The 23,488-nt window shown below is 34.3% G+C and overlaps 5 protein-coding genes across 5 annotated transcripts in view; 2 read left to right on the forward strand and 3 right to left on the reverse strand.

Moving 5' to 3' along the window:
• LOC106640921 (uncharacterized) overlaps positions 1–5,244 on the forward strand; it is a 62,862-nt gene extending 57,618 nt beyond the window's left edge. The window contains exon 3 of the mRNA XM_023389864.2: positions 4,844–5,244. Within this exon, the coding sequence (XP_023245632.1) occupies positions 4,844–5,190 (347 nt within the window). The 3' untranslated portion in view covers positions 5,191–5,244. The remainder of the gene's footprint in view (positions 1–4,843) is intronic.
• The window catches only part of qin (tudor domain-containing protein qin), a 264,240-nt gene that overhangs the window by 116,122 nt on the left and 124,630 nt on the right, over positions 1–23,488 (reverse strand). The gene's annotated exons all lie outside the window — the stretch shown is intronic.
• LOC106640920 (trypsin-1-like) lies at positions 15,273–17,470 on the forward strand. The gene is made up of 2 exons (XM_089597728.1): positions 15,273–15,282; positions 16,322–17,470. The coding sequence occupies exons 1-2, from the start codon at positions 15,273–15,275 to the stop codon at positions 17,074–17,076; spliced, it is 765 nt and encodes a 254-aa protein (XP_089453854.1). The 3' UTR covers positions 17,077–17,470.
• LOC106640919 (trypsin-1-like) lies at positions 17,425–19,206 on the reverse strand. Its single transcript, XM_014355101.2, has 2 exons — positions 19,028–19,206; positions 17,425–18,608 (listed from the first exon to the last, which is right to left on the reverse strand). Exons 1-2 carry the CDS (start codon positions 19,071–19,073, stop codon positions 17,854–17,856), a joined length of 801 nt encoding a protein of 266 aa, XP_014210587.2. The 5' UTR covers positions 19,074–19,206; the 3' UTR covers positions 17,425–17,853.
• LOC149373163 (trypsin-1-like) lies at positions 21,550–22,254 on the reverse strand. The gene has a single exon (XM_089597729.1). It carries the CDS (start codon positions 22,252–22,254, stop codon positions 21,550–21,552), a length of 705 nt encoding a protein of 234 aa, XP_089453855.1.

Below are 23,488 nucleotides of genomic sequence, written 5' to 3' on the forward strand. Positions count from 1 at the left end.
TTTGTACCTAATTTACTGTAACTCGTAAGGCAAAGGATGAGTGGATGTCATGCCTAGCATTACTTTTCACTTGTACCTACAGCTCAGGTATCCTTTTTCGTTTTAAAGGAGAATTGCGATTATGAAAAATATCTACGACACAATGAACAATTTAATCAAGGGGCTACGCATTTCGAAGTCTCCGTAAAACTTATGTCTCGTTGAGATTTTCAAAATTTTTCAAAAGATTACAAAGTCACAAAAGACTTTCATTTGTCTACGTGACTTGAACATATTTTTTTTTTTACTTTTAGGGTCTTTTCAAGTTCATCAAAATATTTTAATTGACTTTTTAAATGTTTTAGTCTCTCAGAATTTCTGAAGATTTCTCTCATCTTCAAAAGACTGTAAAGTCATTGGATGACTTCCAAAGACTTTGATATACATTTGCGTGTCTTCAAATGACTTTCGATAACATGGACAATTTTTTCCCCTTGACTTCCAGAGTGTGGCTCGCAGGTTCCGGAGTACAATGCAACTAGTGAATAAACTATAACCCCTCATTACCAAACTTTCCGAAGGAGAAACGATACCCCCCAAAAAAATAACAAAATAGTATTCACTTATGGCACCGAAATTGAAGCTTTACGAGGCACTTAACCGGCCATCACAAACGAAAACTTCTCCAAGCCTGCGATCGCGCATAAAACCCTCGCTCGTTCCAGACACGAGACTCTTTTCGATAACATACACACACTCGCAACTTACAAGCCCCGCGGATTTATCGATCTCACGATTCTCCGTTTTCTTACGTACGTATGCGCGCGCGTATGCAAAGAGCGCCACGCGGACAATAAAGAAGAGCCTGCTGCAACTTTCACCCGTAACGAGCGCGAAATTATCATGCACTGAAGCCAAAGACTCGGCTGTCTCTCTAATAATACTACATACACTTAGACACGCGCACGTGTATGGGGGGGGGGGTTCCGGTTACGCAATGGCACCATCCGTCATGAGACAGTTCAGCGATGCATCGATGATGGTACGAGGCGTTTAATAATACGAAAGGATGGTGCATTTCGGTCCACCAAAGAGGTGAAAAGCGGTCGTTTGTGCTCACTGACGCGGTACTGGATTTAAATGATGAATATGCGCGCGTGTTTTGGGTTTACTTTGCGGATTTTAAAGGATTTTTACTCGGATTAATGAATATATATGAATACGAAGGTAAGCGCATGCAGCAGCTTGTTTGAGGAAATCGGAGATCGATCGGTCTACTCGGATGATAGTGTTGTTGCTCGGGATCAAGGATTATTTTTTATTTTTTTGTTTTTTTATTAAAGAAATCGCGTCTGTTTGTTATGATGATTCGACTATTTTTAATCATTCGGTAACCAAGACTTGTTTGATGACTTCTTCTTGTTTGATGATAACAAAAAAGATTGACCAAACAAAAAACTATTCTAAAAAAAAAAAAAAAAAAATCACTACCAAACCCACAAGTGAATCAACTCGTGAAATACCCACAAAAGACATTCTAATACCGAGCACGCCGAAAGCAGTGCATCATACGTATACCACTACACACTGCGCCTCTCTACCCTTTACCCTCCATGCTTCGGTGTACATCCAAGCGATTCTCTTTGCGGCGACCGCGGCGGAGTACATACGTATACACACACGCACCAGATGTTATTTCCTTCTCTGTGTGCTCGCGTGGAGAGAAAGAGAGCTTCATTAAACCCTTTGGCCTCGCACAGCAGCTCACGCGCAATTAACACTGCGAATGAGCGTGGGTATCGGTGGCCTGTTGCTAGTATACACTTGTGATATCGTTGGGGCTGAAGAGGATCGGTTAGTCGAGCGAACGAGCCCGTTTGCGTGTGTAGACATTGCCGTTCCTACTTCTTGCACTTCTCTATTTTCTAATCCTAATGATTTTCTAGGACAAGCTCAAATTTTACGCTTATCTGATATTTTTCATGATTTTTGGATGAATATTTTTCAATTTGCTATTAGTGAAATTTTCTTTGTCTTGACGAGCTGATGATCCAAAAGAGAAGTCGATACTGTGTTAGCTGTTGGCTAAACCACTAATCATGTAATTCGTTGAGGATGTGTTAGGCGTTTTTTAAGTACTATTCAAATCGTAAGACTTTCACAGCTATTTGAAATCGGGTAAAATCTTTTAAATGTTGACAAAAAATTTCATGAAAGTGTATTAAAAGTTTCAATATCATTTAAGACTTTTGATGACTTGGAAATCTCTTAAAGTTTTTTGAAGACTGAAAAAAATTTCCTTATAATTTTATCTTCAGAGACCCTCGGGCTAAGATGATATTTTTGAAAGGGCACTGCTTATAAATTATGAAAAAAGTAATAAATTTGAGAGCCAATATATAATAAAGGGTTTTAATTAAACCACAGGTAAGGTACAGTATGCGCTGTTTATTTTGTATCGAAAAATCTGTGATAAGTCAATGATAAATTATTATTCAAAATAATTTTCAAATCAGAGTAAGCCATGAGCCACAAAGTACATTAATTGCACGGAAAACGTTATTTCACAAAATAGTTCTAAATAAAAAAAATCACGAGGTTTGGGTAAAGGTTCATTTAAGGACATCTGATTGGTTTATTCGCAGTAACGTGGTACTTAAAAAAAATCCTGAACCATGACAGAGGTATATAGGAATGTTGCAGGTTTCCCAGTAGTAAGTTGTTGACAACAATGTAGTTTGCACAAGAATTTTATTCAAAAATTACCAACTGCTTTTATAGTAAATCATTTTAAGGACACATAACTGACCAAAAAAATCGAGTGATCAAAAATGTACATTCAGCACGTATTTAACCATCGCTAACAGCTGAACAAGGAAACAAACTACGGCAAAGGTATCGATGCTCCACGCGGGTGTCAACGGCGCGCAAATACGATATTCGAAATCCTAGCCTAGTGTAACTAATATCCCGAGCTCGTTCAAGCTTCTCGAAATCGGAGCGCAACTGCTTTAGCCAATGGCTGCCTTTGACCGATCCAATTCGCTTCGTGTACATACACGCACATATCCGCCCTCCAGAGATGATTAGAGACGCCAACAAGGGGGAAAAGGTGGTTGGGGGGGAGAGTTTGATTATTGCTACTGATTTTCGGGTAATGCAGTTTAGCCTTTTCGTTCGGAAAACGCAACCAGGCGCGACTAATTAACTTATTTGATCCACCCTTTCATAAACTGATCCACCTCGCATACGATTTCCGTAGGTAAGTACCTATTGCACTGCCTTTTGTCGGCTAATACAACAGCCCGACAGGATATGGCAATAATTATAAGTGTTTCAGAAGTTGCAACTTAAAAAAAGTCTCGTTTTTAAGTTGATGTATTGATGAGCCGTAACCCGAATAGAAAGATCTTAAGGCACCCAGTATGATCAGATCAGGGACTGATCAGCTATACTGATCCCACACGGATCAGTCTTGTGCGCAGTTTCTGATCAGTTCCGGATAAGGTCAAGTAGGATTATGTAGTCTGCTACTTATTAGTCTCTCAACGATATACCTATACATATTTTGTCGTCCCATCATGTATTTGTTTACTCCAATTTTCATGACTATTGTGACCACCCTGGTTATATGCACAATGAGTGACAAAAACTATTTTTCTTACTGAGGGCATATCAGCAGCTACTCAGAAATGCCCACAATAGGCAAATACTTTTTTTTTTTACTAACAGTTATCATTTAAAATTTTTGCAGAATGTTACAAAAAAAAATGTACATTGATTGGTGTGGAGTTTATCCAGACGATACTAGTACGCGATCAGCCTTGAGTTCATTAATAGGCAATTCAACTTCGTAGAAAAAGCAAGGAGCAAAAATAAATTTTTTTGTTGAAGAGATGAGTCAGACTGAGTTTGCTAAAGACTGATTAGACTTTGTCTGAGTTAATTTATAAAACACTCGTTGGTACATAAAAAATACAGTATTACGTTTTACGCCACATGAATGTGCTTTACACAATAAGAAGATAGTAATGAAATACCAACACCATATTCTTGCGTCTAGTTTATCGATCATCAGTTACATTACGTTGCAAAAATGCTACGTTGAAAATCCACTTTTTGTCTTCCCACAATCATCTCATATTAAGATCAGTTCTCGATCAGTTCCTGATCCGTGTACCCTTAGGTCTGTTAAACTGATCATAAACTGTGCACAAGACTGATCCGTGCGGGATCCGTATACTGATTAGTCCCGGATCCTAAACTGAGGTTTATTTCTATAACTGTAGTAAATTTTTTTAAGCTTATTATTTTACCAGAACTGAATCACTTTTAATGAAGTGATACAGATTTTACTTTGGTTCCCAAATAATAAGATCGGCGTGAAAATAGAAGGAACATAAGAGGATCCACTAAACCTACTTTACCATAATGTTTTGCTGTCTCGAGTTCACTCTGTCGGTAAAATGTACGTTTTTTACTGTTCATTTAAATATAGTTAAAAAAATCAGTCAAACCCAAAATCATATCCATTATGATAAAAATTATATATCGTACGAAGTTTGGAATTGATACGTGATCGATAACATGAAAAATTCTTGCTTTTTTACGTTTTTTTGTACCAGAATTTTTCAAGTTTTCCCTGACGTAATCCTAAACTTTGTATTTTATTAAACAATCATATTATCAAGTGCATGAAATCTAAGAGTTTGATAATTTTTAATCTGTTGTTAAATAAATAAATGATAAAAAATTATAGTTCAATGACAGAGTAAAATATTACGGTAAAGTAGACCTTGTGGATCCCGTTAAAAATATTTATATTACAAAACGCATTAGCTTATATTCGACGAATTATTTACAGGTCGACCAGGAACGGACTACCCAGTACTGGGAAAAGTACCCTACACACAGTTCTACTGCGACGACCAGCCTTACCCGGGTTTTTTCGCCGACATGGAGACGCGCTGTCAAGTCTGGCACTACTGCGACATAGACGGTCGACAAGCTAGCTTCCTCTGTCCCAACGGCACTCAATTCAGCCAGGCGGTCTTTGTCTGCGATTGGTGGTTCAACGTGCGCTGCGAACTCAGTCCTAAGCTCTACGCCATCAACAGTCGACTTTATCAGCGATCAACCGAGAGCCCCACTCGGCCGCATCGAGTTATCACCAAGGAATTGGTTGAGAACATTTTTACCAAGCGAAAATGAAGATCTGATAGTTACTAAGGTGTATTTTGACAGTAAAACAGAAGATCAACGAGATAAAAAAGCGACAGAGAATAAGGTTATGTTACATAACCTCATTTGTATAAAGTAATATAAACAGAAGATCAACGAGATAAAAAAGCGACAGAGAATAAGGTTATGTTACATAACCTCATTTGTATAAAGTAATCCACACTTGAAATGGACTAAACATGCGTACTGTTTACGTAATGCAGAATAATATACTTCGTACCATGGACACAAATAACGACTTGCGTAGCCCAAGTATCGGTTGTTGTACCTTTGTATCCGAGCCGAAAATGAGGTTTTTCTTACCGAGGGCACAAAGTTTTATTTTACACTCGTGAGCTCACTTTGGGCCCGCTAACCTCTTTGTGCCCATAGTGAGAATACTAATTTTACATACATAGATAAAGTTTGTGTAAATCAATTACCATCACTTTATTTTTCAAGCAGTGATAAAAAAAGTCCATAACAATAGCAACACTCACTATCACTTGATTGACTAATGTTTGATAGAGTGGCCAGGAAAAAAAGGCTTTTTAATGCGCAAGTGCCACCACGGTTAGTTAGTAATTTATTCTGCAAATAGAAAGAAAAATTATCCTATGATTGATAAGCATTACGCTACATTCTAAAATCATTTTTTTTGTATGAGTTTAATTCTTCACAGACAAAAGAATTCAAGTTTCTATTGAACAATACTAAATGAAGCAAATCGTTAATACATATGATATGATAAAACATTGTTGTAGTTATTGATAACAATGTATGATAATCCATTACTATTTAAATGATGCAACATAACATGAATATTATCAAACTCTTTGCAAGTGGCAAAAAGTTTTTTAAACTTGTGTCGAATGAAAAAAAAAATGTATTAAAAACACATCACCTGTATCAAAGACTCAAAGATCTTTGGAAAACGCACATCGACAAACGTTAAAACAGATATGTAAAAAGTGTTGGGCGCGCGTATTTAAGACGCGAAATCAGGAAATCCATCCTGGAAAGGAAAAGTTCGATGAGTTCCCGAGCGCGTAGCATATGCCAATAAGCAAGCTTGCAAGAAGGCGAAATTGCGATCCGTCGAAGTTCCGAAATAAAAAAAGAGAGAAAGACGGTAGTTGGTTTTTTATACAAGTTTCGAGTTTGAGTACAGGGCCTTTGAGGAACTGAGCGCATATCGAGCAGATATATATATACACTTTCAGTCATCTCTGACAGATGCCATGTTTTATACTTTTGATTTTTTTTCTTTATTTACTATTATATAGTTGATTCAGAGACGCGAGGAATAGATAGCCAGAATGACAACACTTTTCTTTTACGTTTCTTAGAGTTACTGATCAAAAAGTTTGTACGATAGACATACTTGCAGTAAGATTTTCAAGTTAAGGAATAAATAACTTTCTGTACATTATCATTATTTTTTAGACGATTTTTGCGTCAAGCGCGAAAATTGTTGGCTTTTACCTGTAATGTAATTTTTAACTACATATTAACAATTATAGTATGTATATTTTTTTTAAAAACTCAAAAAAATATACGTAGCAATAAAAAATGATAAAACATTTTTAGTATTTAATAATTGTATGCTAATTCCATACTTCTTTATTGGAAAAACAGAAAATTAAATAAAAGTAATCTAATTCTACAACAACAAATGTTTAATTGTTCAAAAGATTAATGATTTATAACTACATGAATTTTTTTTGTTAACTAAATTTGTCTTATTAAAAAAAAAATGAAAAGTGTTTTATTAACTTTTTTTTTTTTAATTTTAGGACGTATATTTTTTTGTAGAGTAACAATTTTTGACTTGGCTTATTAGTACCAACCTTAATATAGAAATTACTTTAAAAGTAGGCTAAAAAAATCCATAGAAAAAAAAAGATAACATAACTTGTAGCGATGAACAGAAAAAAGGCATTAGTACAAATAGCTCCATAATGTACCCGATCGTGTTCTGAAAATTATCGTTTTAGGCGATGAAAAAAGGCAATAGTTCAAGTACCACGCAATTGATTTGCTCTAGAGCTTTTTCATTCCGACATCAAGCAGCTCTTATTTGGTAAAGCGAAACGCCATCGGCTAACAATTTGAAACCATCGACTAATGAAATGTCGAGTACCAAGTAGTAGTAGCATGAGACGTGAATTTGAATTTTTTTTTGTAACCGAAGAATTTTCACATTTTTACAATATTTAAAATATAAAGCTGATGTACATGAAATATTTATATTTGTGAATATTTAGCGAATTTTGTCTACCTAAAGTAGTAGCGCGAGCAGCGTCATCACTCATGCTATCAGCTATGTTTTACATGTAAGGAAAAAAACATTTACACTATTAGTATGGTTAATTACTACTTTTTTTTTTTTTTTTTTTTTTTGTGATAAGAAATATGAATTATGTTTTCATTTATTTTATTTATCCTTGCATAAAGCGAATTTTTTGTACTTGTGCTATTCAATTTTTTTTGTACTATTCAAATTTTTTTAAACATATTTAAATTGATATAACAAATGTATTATTTTCATGATGATACAAATTTTGTAGGAATAAATTATGTTAACAATAAAAACAAATAACTAAAGAAGATAATCGAAATTATTCTACTAATGGAAAGAAAGTTCTTAAAAATTTTAAAAGCTAGAAGTAAACATATCTTTGCTATTACTTTAAGACAATATTTTATGTAAATCCGTATAAATAATGTTTATAAAAAAAATCGTGCGAACAAAAATAATGATAAAAACAATCGCTTAAAAAGAAACTAAAAAATTATAACGCTTATCAAAGTTTTTTCCAATACAACTAGAAGAACTGCTAAGTTGATAATAAATAATCCCACTACGATGAATCAAATTTCTTATTTTTAAATACTTTAAGGATGCTTGATAGAGTAAATAAAAAAGTTGATAGAAGTTTTTAAACTGTACTCTATCTTGATCGGTTTTAGAGTTTACAATGCCTTTAAAATACATGTACAAAAATATAATCAATAGCATAAGTAATACGGCCTTTACACATTTTCAATTACGTATACATACACATATAATTTATATCCAAATGTAAATCATTGCATTCCATTCACAACAAAGTGTACATATATCAACGAGTAGGTATGAGATTTTTTTAAAAGTATAAAGACAATTATTAGTAAGCTTTATATACTTGTGAATAATGTAGTCTATTTGTAAAAAAAAAAAAAAAAATAAAATAAAATCCATAAAACACAAAATGCGTCAAAAAAAGTTGTACAAAATCAAGCTGGTTGTGCTGGAAAAATTTAGTCTGTGATTTACCGTTACCAGAACCCTCCTAAGCAGCTCACTTATCCACTCGAACGTCTCTATAAAGGAACGGCGTAAGAAAGAAGTAACGACACAAAGAGGTAAGCTCGAAGAGAGAAAAAAAAGGGGGGGGGAAGAGGGTAACAGAAAAAGGTTGGCCTTAAATCGCCGACCCTCCAGTAGCTTTTTTTCCTGATGGGCAGCGTGTAAAAAAGGAAAAGAGAGCTCCACCACTCAGTCATTCGCCTCAGGTGTATTGGATTTTCCGGGATCTGGTTTCAGGACCAGGCGATTGAACGACGGAGGCGTTTAGGTGAAATGCCTGCGTAAAATCCGACCGAGCCCAGCGGGGCTAGTAAAAATATAGATCTAAACCAAAAAAAAAAAAATGATGGCATGTTTGAACGACAGAGAAGTTGTGGAAAATTTGTTTTGTGTTATGTCTTTTCGATAAGTGAATTATAATTAAAAAAAAAAAAAAAATCGGCTAATTTAGTGTTTCTATGGAAAAAGTCCATTAGGTCAATTAAATTATCAACAAATGATGGTGTTAATGTTTGCTCGTGTTTACCTTTTTCTTATATTTAATCGTTTATCAATATTTCATGTCTCATTATACAATCACCACTACCCTAAAAGACGGATATGTATTCGTATTTTTAAACGTTTATACTATTTATCCTACTGGCTACCAATTGTTAATAAACATAAATTTTTTTGGGAAAAAACAAAATTTATGAAGATAAAGTATACCAAAAACTTTAGTTAAGTCATGGACAAGTTTCAAGTCTTTTTATCTCCGTCGGTTTTTGTTAACATAAAAAAAATGAAAAAAAAATACGTGCCTATCACTTTATTAGATGAATTATAGTACAAATAGAATAAGCAAATATTTAGGGAGCACTGAATTATTCGCAACTAATAACTCACCACGGAGTTGCCAACTCGATATGGCCACTATTACCAATGTCGAAGTCAAAAAGTATTCATCTCACTTCTAAGAGCTCTGGATCGAAAAAAACTCTCACAACACCAGAGAGAGCCCAAGTGTAGAAAAAAAAAAAACTTTTCTCCCCCGGTCGTTTCGCGCAACTCTCTGAACTGATCAAAAAAGGAACGTGAAAATCACTCGTCACCCCCTACCTCGAATATTGCGCGTCGCAATACGCCCCGTTTCAGCGAAGCACAATACCGTGCATTCAAACTTTGGCACAAAATAGCAAGTCTATCGCCGAGGAAAGTGGTAATAAGCTGGAGGGACGATTATATGGGTATATGTATACACGTATAATACGTCCACGCACGCACCGAGAGTCGTTGATAAGGTGTCGCGCGAAGAAATCCAATTTTCGCGTCAGCCACTTTTTAGCTAAGGCTCCACGGAGTTTCGATAGCGCAACTGTATGCAGGTGCGAGGTTGCGTGTGGAACGATACTCGAAAACCGCCGACGAGAAATTGCGCCTTGAAAATATTAGCCGAATCCCTCCGCGTCTTGCGACAGTTTCTGACAGTTCTGGGGCTTTGTTGGGACTTGATCGTTGAAAATGTGCGGTGATGTGTTTCTGAACGTATTATTTTATTCAATTTTACCATCTACAAATTTAGCGATGACATTTAAAGGTTGACACTTGAGATGTAAATAATTTTTTATCAAGATAGAAGTGCTGTCAAAGAAAAAAAATTTGGATTAAGAAAATAAAATAAGATTTAAGTGGGAATTAATAGCGTCGATTGAAAACAAATTTTCAATTATTACCAGGTACAGTTTAAAGTTTAGGATAAATAATTATTTGAGGTTATGGCATCAACATATTTTTACCCTATGGCTTTGTACGCCCACGTTCTGCAAAATACACTTATGAAATTAATTTACGAATACGTTACTTTGTTTTTATTGATATCCAAGAGGGAATTCAGAAAATCGGTGATAGTTTCTACCTTACCTACAGATTTATCTCATAATATTTTCTTTAATTAATAATTTCGAAGCTAATTTTAAGCAAAATTATGAAAAGAGGTACAAAGCTGACACTTTGAGGAATCAGTCAAGCTTAAAATTATTATAATATATTAATAATTGACGCAAAAAAGTAGCAATGCGTGATCGTCAAAAAATACCAAGATACTTAAAGTCTAAGATGTAACAATCACGCGCTGCAACCTTTTAATTTCAATTCTCAATGGATCATGATAAATGTACGTATGAACGATTCCGGAAAGTACCTGCTTTGTGCCTGTTCTCATCATTTTACGTAAAATTAGTGATAAAGTTATTTATTAATAAAAATGTAATGAGGTATATCCGTCGGTAAGGTAGAAATAATCGCTGATTCACTGAATGCCCTTAGTACCCTGTTACACAAGAAGGGTTTGTATCTTACCTGTCTTTTGGTATCCAACCTTGAGAAATGTACCCTCTTGGATATCAACCTTCTTTCTTTACGCAAAGAAATACCTTGCTAAAAATTTCACCTGCCGAGGAGAGTTTCCTCGAGGCCCAAGAGGTTTATATTAAAATTAACGATGACATGGTCCAATCAGAAACGCCATAAACGAACGCGTGCCGTATCCTCCGCACATCCACCCTCGACGCATTCCTCAATATTCCCGAAAAGAGCCTATAACCATCGAACCGTAACCCCATCCTCCTCGACGAACCCTAGAGACAACGGATCCGTACGCGTATACCCACTTATAGAAGCGAATGACCAAATTTTCATATCTCTATGGTGAGACGAAGGGGGGGGGGCCGCTCTCGATTCACGCAGAATAATATGCATGTCTCTATATTGGAATACGTACACGTATATATACACGAGCGAGAGCCGTAAAGAGAAGAACGCGCGCATGGCAACCGAGGAGGTTCGGTGGACGATTTTAATTGCCGGACTTTAGGGTTCAGCTTTAAAGACAGACGCGGCTCGCGATGCAAATGAGTCGTAAAAGCGTTTACGAGCCACGGAAGTTAATGACATGGGCGGGGCTTGGGGGGAGGGGGGGGGATTGCACCCGCGTTTATTATGTAGGGGCCCTCCTCCGTTGGACCGGGTTTATATGCACGTACGCTCGAGTACGCTCGTTGATGCGCTCTGAGTGGATGTTTTATGGGAGGGTTATGACAAGGCGTTGTTTAGGGACAGTTTCTTTTTCCTGCCCGTGCACGGGGATGCTGTCGTGTTGTGACGTTGATTAGAACTTTATTGTTACTCGGTTGTAACGCGTGTTTGAAACTGTCACGGCGACCGTGAGACTGGGGACTTTACAGTGTATTGAGAACATGAAGAGTGGTGGTTGGGAAAGACGTTACTCTAACGTGTATTGATGCGATGAGTGTATATAATAAATTGGGGGGGAGGGTAAAAATGACTGCTTTTGCAATGCTTATGAGTCATGGTAGCTTATGGAAGATGTGTGTTTTACATTTAATCAACCATAGTGCTGAAATAGAATAAATCATTTTACTATTTTACTCATGACAATAATTACCGGTTTGAAAGGTAAACATTACTGACGAGAGGTTCCTGAAATATATAGTTTTTACGGTCTTATTATTATTATTATTTTTTCTTTTTTTTGAGCCGTTGCTTTCGAGAGAAGAGTACAGAAATTTTTATAAAAATTTAGGGAATGATTTTTGGTACCTCGTAATAAAGAAAGTATATTATTAAAAAGAACTAACTTACAGTCGCTTGTATTTGAAAATATTTCATGCTTTCGTTGGGATTAATGTGTGTTGACGTTAGTGTTGATGCATTTAACTGGGCATATACTGGTTCATAGGGAGATTTTTTTTTAATTTGATGTGGTGTGCTCTATTAAAAAATTCAACTGTCCTCAAGTAAACCAGAAAATTTTTATTTAAATAGACATTAAGTGGATTGAAGCCTTATTACTTTGGATGTTTTTCAACCTCTGTAAATATTAATATATAATTTTTTTAAAATGAAAACTACTTACTCTGAACCTTTTTCCATAAGCTCGATCAAATCATTCCACATTTTTATCCATCGAGAATTACATATGTTTAGCAAGAATCATGTAGTAAGACTAATGTAGGAATTGTAATAGGAGCGGCTGGTGTGTGTATGACTTTAGTGACATGAAAAAGTATGATTTGAGAGTGAATCAAGGAAATGTATTTTTTTTAAACCACGTCCTTATTTGAGACCATAGACTCAATTACCTATGAGATTTGGGGTTTTTAATTCTATCCTTTAACACTCGTATGTATTCTCAGCGTAAAAATTCATACGAAAAATCATCACAAAACACGGATCAAGCTCAACTTATACAAACGATCTATTCGTCCATCACCATTACCAATCGAAGAACTATCAATAAATATCTAAAATGCTAAAAAAAAAAAAAAAAAACATACACCCAATAAGCCATCAACCACATCCAGCAGCCACTGCACCTACACCCACTTCCCGATTAAATGAGTGATCGAGGGAGGCTAAGCAGCGATTACTCCTCGCCTCGCAGCTGAAATATGCAGGCGCTTCTCCTCTCGTCTACAGGAAAAGCCCCGGCGACTCGGCTACGACTGTTAATTAATAAACTCTGCGGCGCCCCCTCCATTTTATCGCCTCGAAGTGTGCTTGAAAATTTTCATCCCCCTGGTGCATATAAGAGACTGCGGCGCGAAAATTACGCGGCTTATTAAAGAACAGAAAGAGTAGGGAGAAGAAAAAAGACACGCGCGAGCGACTAAATAATACACAACGCGGGCGCGAATTTCACGGGGAGAATGGGGGTGAATTATTGAGAGAGCTGTCGGATAATCGCGAGCTCGTAAGAGCCATTCGGGACTCCCGAAGGACCGGGCGTTAATTTTTCAAGGCCCTATTTTTTTATGGGGTCTCTATTTAGCTCGCTGGGGGAGGGGGGTCCAATTGAGTGACCGAGGTTGTGGAAATGTTTTTTAAGTATTCGATTAAATTTTTTTTTCTGGTGAAGTTAAGCGCAATCAGAAGTACGATTGCCTATAGGAATATTATTTTTCTTGAATCACATCAAGTGTTGAATAGATTAAGTCTCTACTTAATGAAAGTTTGTGGTAAAATGAGAAGAATAAAAATAAATGCAGTTTGTGATAAACACTAAATTTCAACAATTTTGTTAACTGATTTTGCTTTACAGTTGTTTCATTACAATGTATCTTTTTCACACGTTGTGTATTTTAAAGAGGGAACATGTACCTAAATGTAATTATTAATGACAGGATTCCCTCTGTGCACAAACGGCAAAAATTGAAGCTTCTAAACTTATTTCGTATTTAAAATTTTGACACCCAATCTGATCTATAAGTTTGACGCTAGTGTCGACTAATACACATATTTTAAATGCGAATTGAGTGTCAAAGTTCCAATTTTTGCAGGTTGTGCACGGAGCGAATACAAGTAGTTCAGAATAAGTTCAGTAAAGGAGAATACCGTAAATCAAGCTAGATATTTAATAATGTGGTCTTTTGCGTGTTTATTGTGTAGATGGTTGTAAATGAATACTTTATGTTTATTAATTTCTACAGATTTCATAAAATATTTTTTATTATTTTGAAATTACGAAACTTGAATTTTCTGTGACATTAATAAAGTAACGAAGTACCTTATCTGACGCGCAAAGTTACTTGGTAAAATTAGTTTAAACTAAAGTTAATATTTTTATTTTATTAATCGTATCATTTGTACCAAAAAAGTAGTAGTTTTTAATGAATATTGTACTTACGAGGCAGTCGATGAAAGTGTAGTTTTGTGTAATGTGATTTGGAACTTACCTGAAAGAAAATAAAAAAAAGTACACATTATTTTTCAATGTATGTATCAAAACAAGAGGCACATAAAAAACATTCTTCAAAAATATTGGCTATACAGGTAAAAAAAATAATTTGCAAACATTTTCATGCAGATTTGAAGTACTGGCTAACTTTACAAAAAAAAACTACGCTTCTACATATAAGGCATAACTCATACTCTGATCACCAGAATATCAAGTGTTTATCAAAATAATGTTGAATACTGTAAAAAAATTTATTGGGGAGTTCAAAACGTTGTTAAGTTCGTTAAAGTTATTTTTAAGAAAAAAATACTTAGAAAAATGCAGTTATTCCATCACACCTACGATACTGCAAGTGCATTTAAATACCTTACAACCTATAACTATTATTATTTTTTTATTAACTAATATTAAATAAAATTTATTTCAAAAATTGTATTTATTCTTATTTCTGAATCTATTTTATCAAGTACTATTAAAGTCATTTTTAATAATTTTGGTATCCAATATAAATTAAAACATGTGGTAAAAAAAATTTTTGTACAAAAATACTGAAATCCGGATATAGAGTAAAAAGAGTATAGTAAAACATATCTGTGCCTAAATAACCCTTACAGTCTGCAACCAGTCATTCACTCATGTAAATCTGTGACATCTATACAATGAATTTATAGGTGAGAAATGAAAAAAATTGTTTTTCTTCTTTTCTTCTACAATACAATTTATGACGGGCAAAAAAACAGTTGTTCATTTATAGTTAAAAGTTTTACTATGATGTTATTGACACAGATGGGTATATTTGTACCAAACAGAATTTTTTATCATATACCACTATACTTTTTAAAATTTCTATTAATAATTTTGTTGTAAATATTATACCGATGTCAAAAAACGATTAAATAATTTGGTTTCTGAACCGACAAGAAGTAAATCTGTACTTCATCTCATTTGTGTGTCATAATTTTATCCTCGATTTTATCTTAATGAAACATGCAAAAAGGTTAGTCAGCATAACCGCTAAGGTCAGGAATTTGTTTTATCGTTTAAAGAAAGTAGAAGATACACGTTCATCCAAGTGATGAACAAACAAAATAATGCTTTTCTTCAAAAACACGAATAAAAGTACATAACTTCCAATTACACATAGAGGAACTTATTAAAAATAGATTGTTTGAACACTTTTTCGTTAATTTTGCATTTAAATACAAATACAGTAATATAACAAACATCTATAATAACTAAAGATCGGTGTGAGTGTGAATATCCTAAAACATATTTTATCAATTTTTGTCCTCGTATGCCGTCAAACTATCTGGTGATGAAACTTCAATATACATTACTATAAGTATTAATTAATTTCTACTTGTGGTTTCACATTTACGTAATCAACTAAATCATTCGTAGACGCGATATGTGTACGGTTTTCATCTAATTTAATATTATTTTTAAAAAATACTTATAATTCTAATTATTTCGTTCTGAAGTATTATAACGAAAGTAATCAAGTTATGTTTTGATAAGCAAACTACATAGCAAGAAGGAAAAATTATCATCCGTACTAATACGTCAAATTATCTTTCTTTTCAAGCTCACGCTGAATTGTTCTTAATTACGTCATAGCTAAACTGCGTCATAAATCTGCGCAGAGCTAGCAAGTGTTATAAATCAAAGATCAGATGACGAGATCTATCAAGTATTGAAACATCATTCACACAACATGTTCCTGTTGTTTTTTCTGACATGTACCGTGTTAACAGCCAATGGTAATTTTCTTATAATTATTAAATTAATCGAGGGTTGGAAAAAAATTTTTCTAGACATCATTTAATTGTTAAACAAGTTAATTAATCAAGTCATAGCAAACAGTGCACAGTAAATACCAAGCAAAGTTTAAATGTAAACCATCACTAACGTCATTAATTAATTTTTCATTACATTCTTAAAAATATGTATTTCTATTTATGCAATCTAAAGATTTCTCACTTGTACGTTATTATTATCCAATGAACTTTAGGTCCAATTTTTTTTTTTTTTTCTAGTGTCATCAGTGCCGCTACGACGAAAACGCGTGGTCGGCGGAGAAGACGCAGACATCAAGGATCGTCCGTACGCAGTAAGCATCGAACACGAGGGCTTCTATATTTGCGGCGGGTCAATCGTCTCCGAGCACTACGTGCTCACAGCAGCTCACTGTATTGATCAGAATCAGCATGAAACTTCAAAGAACTACACCATCAGATGTGGTACATCGACTAAATATTATAACGGAAGCGTCTATGAGATCGTGGAAATAATAACACACTTGTCTTACCGACGCAACCGGTACAACAATACAAATTTCGATATCGCGCTGGTTCGCGTGAATTCGCCCTTTGTGTACAGTGACTTGTGTAAACCGATCGAGTTGTATGGGAAAGTGTATCCCGAGGATTTCGAGCCGAACAGTGTGGCTCTTGTATCCGGCTGGGGATGGAGCTCGCCTACTGGTTCAGACGACACCGAGACGTACCAGCTGCAGCTACTGAAAGTACCCCTGATCGGCAAGAGGACCTGCAACGCTATTTACCAGAAGTTTGGGGGTATATACGAAGGCCAGATATGTGCCGGGTACGTTAGTGGACTGGGCAAAGATCTATGCTACGGTGATTCTGGTAGTCCTTTGACGTACGATGGGAAGCTCATTGGTGTGGCCATATACATCGAAAGTGACTGCGGACAACGGAGTTATCCATCGGTGTTTACGGAGGTTGCGTACTTCCTTCCTTGGATTAAAAATTACGTAGAAATCGACTGAGCGATGGTTCGGAAATTTTTTGCGCAAGATAATGGATCCTAACGAGAACTTTTTGTCAAAGTAGCGTTGAGGTGAATTTTTTGGTTTAATCAACTTTGATGCTTCAAAGAAAGATATTCATTCATTGATGACAACAATACGCATGAGGAAATTTTCTATATAAGGTAGTGAAATTTTGTTTCTAATTAAACATCATCAAATTACTTTTTAACGTGTTTAATCAACCTAGCTTTAAATCAACCATACATTGAATAAAGATTTTTTTGATGATTATATTTTGTACTATAAAAAAGTTTTATCATTTTGTACTTGTAAAGATGATTTGTAATTTAACGTGAGAAACGACATTGTAAGATAATTTAGTTTTTCATTGATCATTATAGTAATTTTCATGTTATTTGCAATAAAAATTGTTATGAGAAGTCAGCAAATTTTTATTTGGAAACAACTGTTGCGGTAAAATAGATCTTTCTTAACGTCCTTTAGTGAGAGCGTAAATTATACTTACAAAAGACTTGATTTGAAACAAAATTAAATGCAGAAATTATACAAAATTCTGGACTGGGAAGGAATACTCTATCGTAGATAGAACTAGTTACTAGTCGTTGAACATTATTTCCATACATTGTTTTGGATTTCTATTTTAAACTTATTCGCAAATAAATATGTGACCATGCTGTCTGTAAAAATTCTTCAACACAACATTCAGTCCCAGTAATACAGTCCACAGTCACCCTAAAGGATTTGAGTGACATAATGGACGCCAGCTGGACTTTGTCAGTCGTCGAACTCCACGTGTTCCTTTATCCAATCGAGAAAGTAGGCCACTTCCGTGTAAACCGCCGGATAGTCGAGAAGTCCGCAATTCCCCTCGGTGTAAACAGCGACGCCAATAACTTTACCTTGAAAAATCAACGGGGCTCCAGAATCTCCACTACATATATCCTTGTCTCGTTCTCCCAAGTACCCCGTACATATCTGACCATCGCGTATACCATCGAATTTTGCGTAAGATTCGTTGCACAATTTTTTACTGATCCAAGGAACGTCCATCGTCTGCAATTGGTCCGACAGATTTTCGTCATGGTCCATAGAACCCCACCCAGAAATGACGAGTTTTTCATCGGTCGTGAAGTTGCTGGACACGGCATCCTCATACAGCGGAATAGGCTGGCGAGTCTCATCGTAACTAAAGGGTGGATCAACACGAACTACACCGATGTCGTAGTCCGAGTTGTAATACTTGTTTAAGCTATACAACTTGTGCACCTTCACGTCGGTCACATCGTGCAAGATGCCACCCTCACTTCTCAGGGAGGATCCAGAACGAATTTTCGTCTCATTGGCCGTAACGTTTATGCAGTGAGCAGCCGTTAGCACGTAGTATTTCGATAGTATAGCACCACTGCATTTGTATTCGTAATTGTCGTATTCAACTGCCACTTGGTAGGGGTGCTCTTCGATTGTGGTATCCCGCCCACCGATCATTCTCTTCGGTCTGATGTTTTCACCGGCAGCTGTGTATGGAGGCGCTGGATAGGAAATGAGATTTATTCTATACTGTGATTGCATGCGTTTACTTGTTTTTGTTTTTGTTTTTTTTTTTTATTCAACATTACTGTTATCGTGAAGAAGTAGGATTTTTTTTTAATGTATCAGTAAAAGCCAATTTCATGATTAGACAGTACGAAATGGTGTTTTTGGATAGTTTGAATTATATTGCCAAAGGACTATGTGTCAGTTTTACAAAAAAAAAGGCACTTCTTTGAAGCAGTAGTTCTCAAAAACGGAAGTACAATAAAAGATTTATTTTGTCGAATGTTTCAAATATTTCAAGTACGGGAGTTTCAACAGCACTTACATTTTACTATGAAAGTAAAAAAACTAAATGTTAAAAAGAAAAGACTTCTTTTTAAATTGTAATCATGATTTTGAGTTGCCTTCGACTTACCTACGTCACTTAATAAAAATATTACAGCGAATACGTATATTAACATTATAAACAAACAGACAGGTGTATATCGGTTAATTATTATATTATAAGTTTAATTGAAGAAACCGCAAAATCACTCTTGAATAAAAACCTACTCACTAGCAGAGACAAAGTTGAAAAATAGTCCAACTTACTTATTTTTATATTTTCTAGTGAGCTCTTTTTAGTAAATGGATTGAGGTAAGTTTGTTAACTTTATCTTGGCGGTATTTCCCTGTTCTTCTGATAAGCGTCTTGTGGCATAATAAATTTTAATTGTTTCACTTGACAGAAATGAAAAAATACTTGCCTAGTACCTTTAGAACACAAACATTTTTTTAAGTTAGTATTTTAAAATCGGACAGCCTACAAACCTTCGTACATGTAAAGTCGTTAACTAAGATTTCAATGTTTTCATAATTCACCTAATTCTAACAAGAAACAAAAAGTTTGGGATTTATTGGATTGTTATACATACAAACTTAAAGCAATAGGTTTGCAAGTAGTTTAAGGGTGGCTTTATACAAACCAACCCAATTGTTAGATTACAAGTTGTGAATTTCGTTTGCGTTAAATGACTTGTGAAATGGAAATCATTAGCTTTTTACTAACTTAAGCAGTTTTAGTTGTATCTTAAAATTTGATTGAAGTAAATTTTCAATAAAATTTAAGTACTTAAATACAAGATATTTTGAGGAAGTAACTCATATTATTGAGAAAAATCAATTTTATAATTTCGCGATATAAGAATTGACAGGTGGCCTGAACAACTACCTCAATGCCAAGTCACAATTATGCAACAGTTTAGTGACACATAAATAAAATGTCAAGGATTTTCCAGATTGTCTAAGTAGTGTCAACATTTACAAATCATCTTTTTGACGCTTATCTATCTAGTAGTGCTACACAATTGTAACATATTATAGCCTGATAACATATTCTAATAGTTATGGAACGTTTATTGGAGTTGGTGATAGTTATAATTTATTAATTAATTCTTTAAACCAAATGTATGAAAAGAAGCTATAACGAATATTGGTAAACATGAAACTTCATGATTTTAAATGTAAATTTTATTTCAATGTCAAAGATAACATACGGACAAGTCGGAAGACATTCACGAGCTCATTATATTCGAAAGTCGGATCGGTAATTCGGATATTAATTCATTTAGTGCATCAATGATTGAAAACGATAAAATAGCACAATTAATAAAATATTTAATTACAAAGTACATAGTATGCTATTTTTAAAAGATGTAAGCCGATGCTGTGTTTGTTATTCTAAGACAGTTTTAGTGTTATGTATTCAGTATAGTGTTATCTAACCTTTTTGTAACATAGAAAATACGCGGATTTTTTCGAAAAATTTTCTACCAGACCAGTAGGCTATTAAAGATTTATAGAAAGAAAAAATAAATAAACATAAATAAATTTACTGAAATTCGTCGAATTTTCATCCTCGCAAAATTTAAATGGTTGTAATTATTTATAACATTAATATAAATTTTACAATTATAACCAGGATATCATGATACAATATTATCTGGGACACGGAAGCCTCTGGAGGTCCAGACATCACTCGTAAAAATCTACTGATCGTTTTAAAAATTAGATATGTGATTTTTTGGTATTTTAGGTATACTAATTGTCAAGAAACTCGAAGAAAAATATTACGTTGGGATTTAACCCACGTTCCCTCGAGTTTCTTTAGTTAGTCTGCTGGCACGCTAACCTCAAGTAATCTGTAAGTTTATAAGTAATACATAAGAATTTTTTCAGTTATTAAACCTAATCCGTAGAGAAGGGAAACTCTGTATATTTTTAGAATTTATTTTTTATTTTTTTATTTTTTTTACCTCAACTTATGATTGATTTTTATAATTATTGAATTTAACTTACAATCTGATTTACATAGGTTCATTTGTCAAGTCATATATTCCTTATATGAATTAAATATAAAAATTATTGACAATATGGTTGACACGACTATTTATTAAGAAGTATTCCATTTGTCCGATATTTCAGCAATTCACCATGACATTATCAGTGACTTCATAAAATTTTTTTTAAATGAATTAAATAAACGGTCGAGTCCTAACATTGCACATACAACCCTTTGTGGCCAAATAAATTATTAAAAATATCAACAACATTTCTCGACGTACGCAAAGAAAAAATACATTTATAAAATAAAAATACTCAGTCAAAAACGTAAAAAAAAGACTTTTTAAATCAACATTCTATTAAAAAACGCAGAAAAACAAGATTATTAATAAACAAAATATAGGATGTATATATTAACCAAAGTCATATGATAAAAACATCTTTTTTCACAGAAAGCATTTAATCATCCAATACCAAGACTATTTTGTATCACAAAGAGGGTTGATAAATTTTAAAAAAATACGGTACGTCAATTATTACGGGAAGACATATTACATTATTATTGAAAAATCCTTGATTTCACGTGAAAATAGCTACCAAAAAAATGTAACCATATTAAGGGTCGAACTCGACACGTTCTTTTATCCAATCGAGAAAGTAGGCCACTTCCGTAAAAACCGTCGGATAGTCGAGAAGTCCGCAATTCCCCTCGGTGTAAGCGGCGATTCCAAACACTTTGCCTCTTGAAACTAACGGAGACCCAGAATCTCCCCAGCAGATATCTCTATCGCGCTGTCCAAAATGTCCTACGCATATCTGACCATCGCGTATACCACCGAACTTTGCGTAAGATTCGTCGCACGTTTTTTTAGCGATCCCACGAATTTCCATGGAACGCAATTGTTTTGGGAAATGTCTCATGTGATTCAGAGCACCCCAGCCAGCCATGATAAATTTATCAACGGGTTTGTCACGTTCGATATGATCGTTCAAAGGGATAGGCTGGCAAGTGTCATCGTATTTGAAGGGTGGGCTCACGCGGACTACAGCAATGTCAAAGTCCGTGTTAAAATACTTGTTTACACTGTACAACTTGTGCACCGTCACGTTGACCATATAGTGCAAGATGCCACCCTCGTCTTTGAATGAAGATCCCGATCTAATTGTGTAGCCGGAAGTTTCCTTCTCTACACAGTGAGCAGCTGTTAAAACATAATTTTTCGAAATTATAGCTCCACCGCATTGGTAATCGAGATTTTCGTCCGCAATTGCCACTTGATAGGGGTGCTCTTTGATTGTTGTTTTGTGTCCGCCAATCATGCGCTTTGATCTGATACTTGCACGAACAGACACGCTTGAAAACCCTAATTTAAACAAATAAGTACTAATTTTATTCAATATAAAAAAATCAACATTCAATCCACTTGTATCATCTGTTGACAATTAAATATCCATTTGGAATTACAGAAAGTGATCTGTAAAATTATGCACATGACATATTTTTTCGACACTAGTGTCTAGTTATAGTAAAAATTCCTTTGATTATCAGTCATTGCGAAAAATGTAAAAAAAAAGTTTAACATTTTTATTTACTGAAAAATAGAGAAAAATTGCAGTATAAGTAGAATAATTTCATTTTCAAAAACTTTTTAAAATAATTTATGGTAAAAAAGAACTTATAGAACTATAGAAATAAAAGTAAAAGATAACCCGAAAATAAGGCTGCTTAAAAACCTAATTCCCAATTTTCATAAGCTGATTCATTAACCTCCCCTTTAAATTCAACTGACTTATAAGATAAAAATGCATCATCTAAGACAAAACGAAGAAAAAAATAAAATAAAATAAACAAATTTTTTGTACTACTGATTGTGCAATTCATCATTTACAAACATTCTTAATGTAAAGTAGAGTAATGACTTAGCGAAGTAGTCACTCGATTCTGTATTAAGGAGTAAAAATCCATTTTTTAAGCGTCAAACAAAGATTTTTCATTTTCAAATACAATTATCGTTTTTGCAAAAAAATAATTGAATATTAGGTAATACTTGTCAACTATGAATGTAACTAATTTTGTTCCTACATAATAAAAAAGTCTGACCATCTTTCTAATTTTGCGCCAAAAACCGTAAGACCTCTCATTTTCCGAACTTTAATAAAGTTTAAGTAACAATTTTTGTAAAATGTTTAAACAAATGCATAACTTTTAATAAATTCTTGACATAAAGCACATGAAAATTCGGCTAATTTAATGTATCTTACCAATGTTTACCAAAGTAGGTATGATAAAAGTTACTAAAAAATAGGACTTCATCATTCCAAAATAGATGTTCACTTCAGTATCAAAGTCAAATTACTGACAAGTTGGAAGACATTTGTCAGCTTATTATACCCTCCGAAAAGTTGGATCTGCAATTTGGTTATCTAAATGATCTGTATGTCAATAGTTAAAAACGATGTAATAGATATTAATCAAATATTTCATAACGAAGTACATCATATGTTACTTTTGAAAGACGTAAGTAGCTGCTCTATATGTGAGTCTTAGATAATT

This window comes from Copidosoma floridanum, unplaced genomic scaffold (genome assembly GCF_036245765.1).
Source record: "Copidosoma floridanum isolate Cflo_tuat_1 unplaced genomic scaffold, Cflo_Japanese_pri ptg000035l, whole genome shotgun sequence".
In the NCBI taxonomy this organism is placed as follows: Eukaryota; Metazoa; Arthropoda; class Insecta; order Hymenoptera; family Encyrtidae; genus Copidosoma; species Copidosoma floridanum.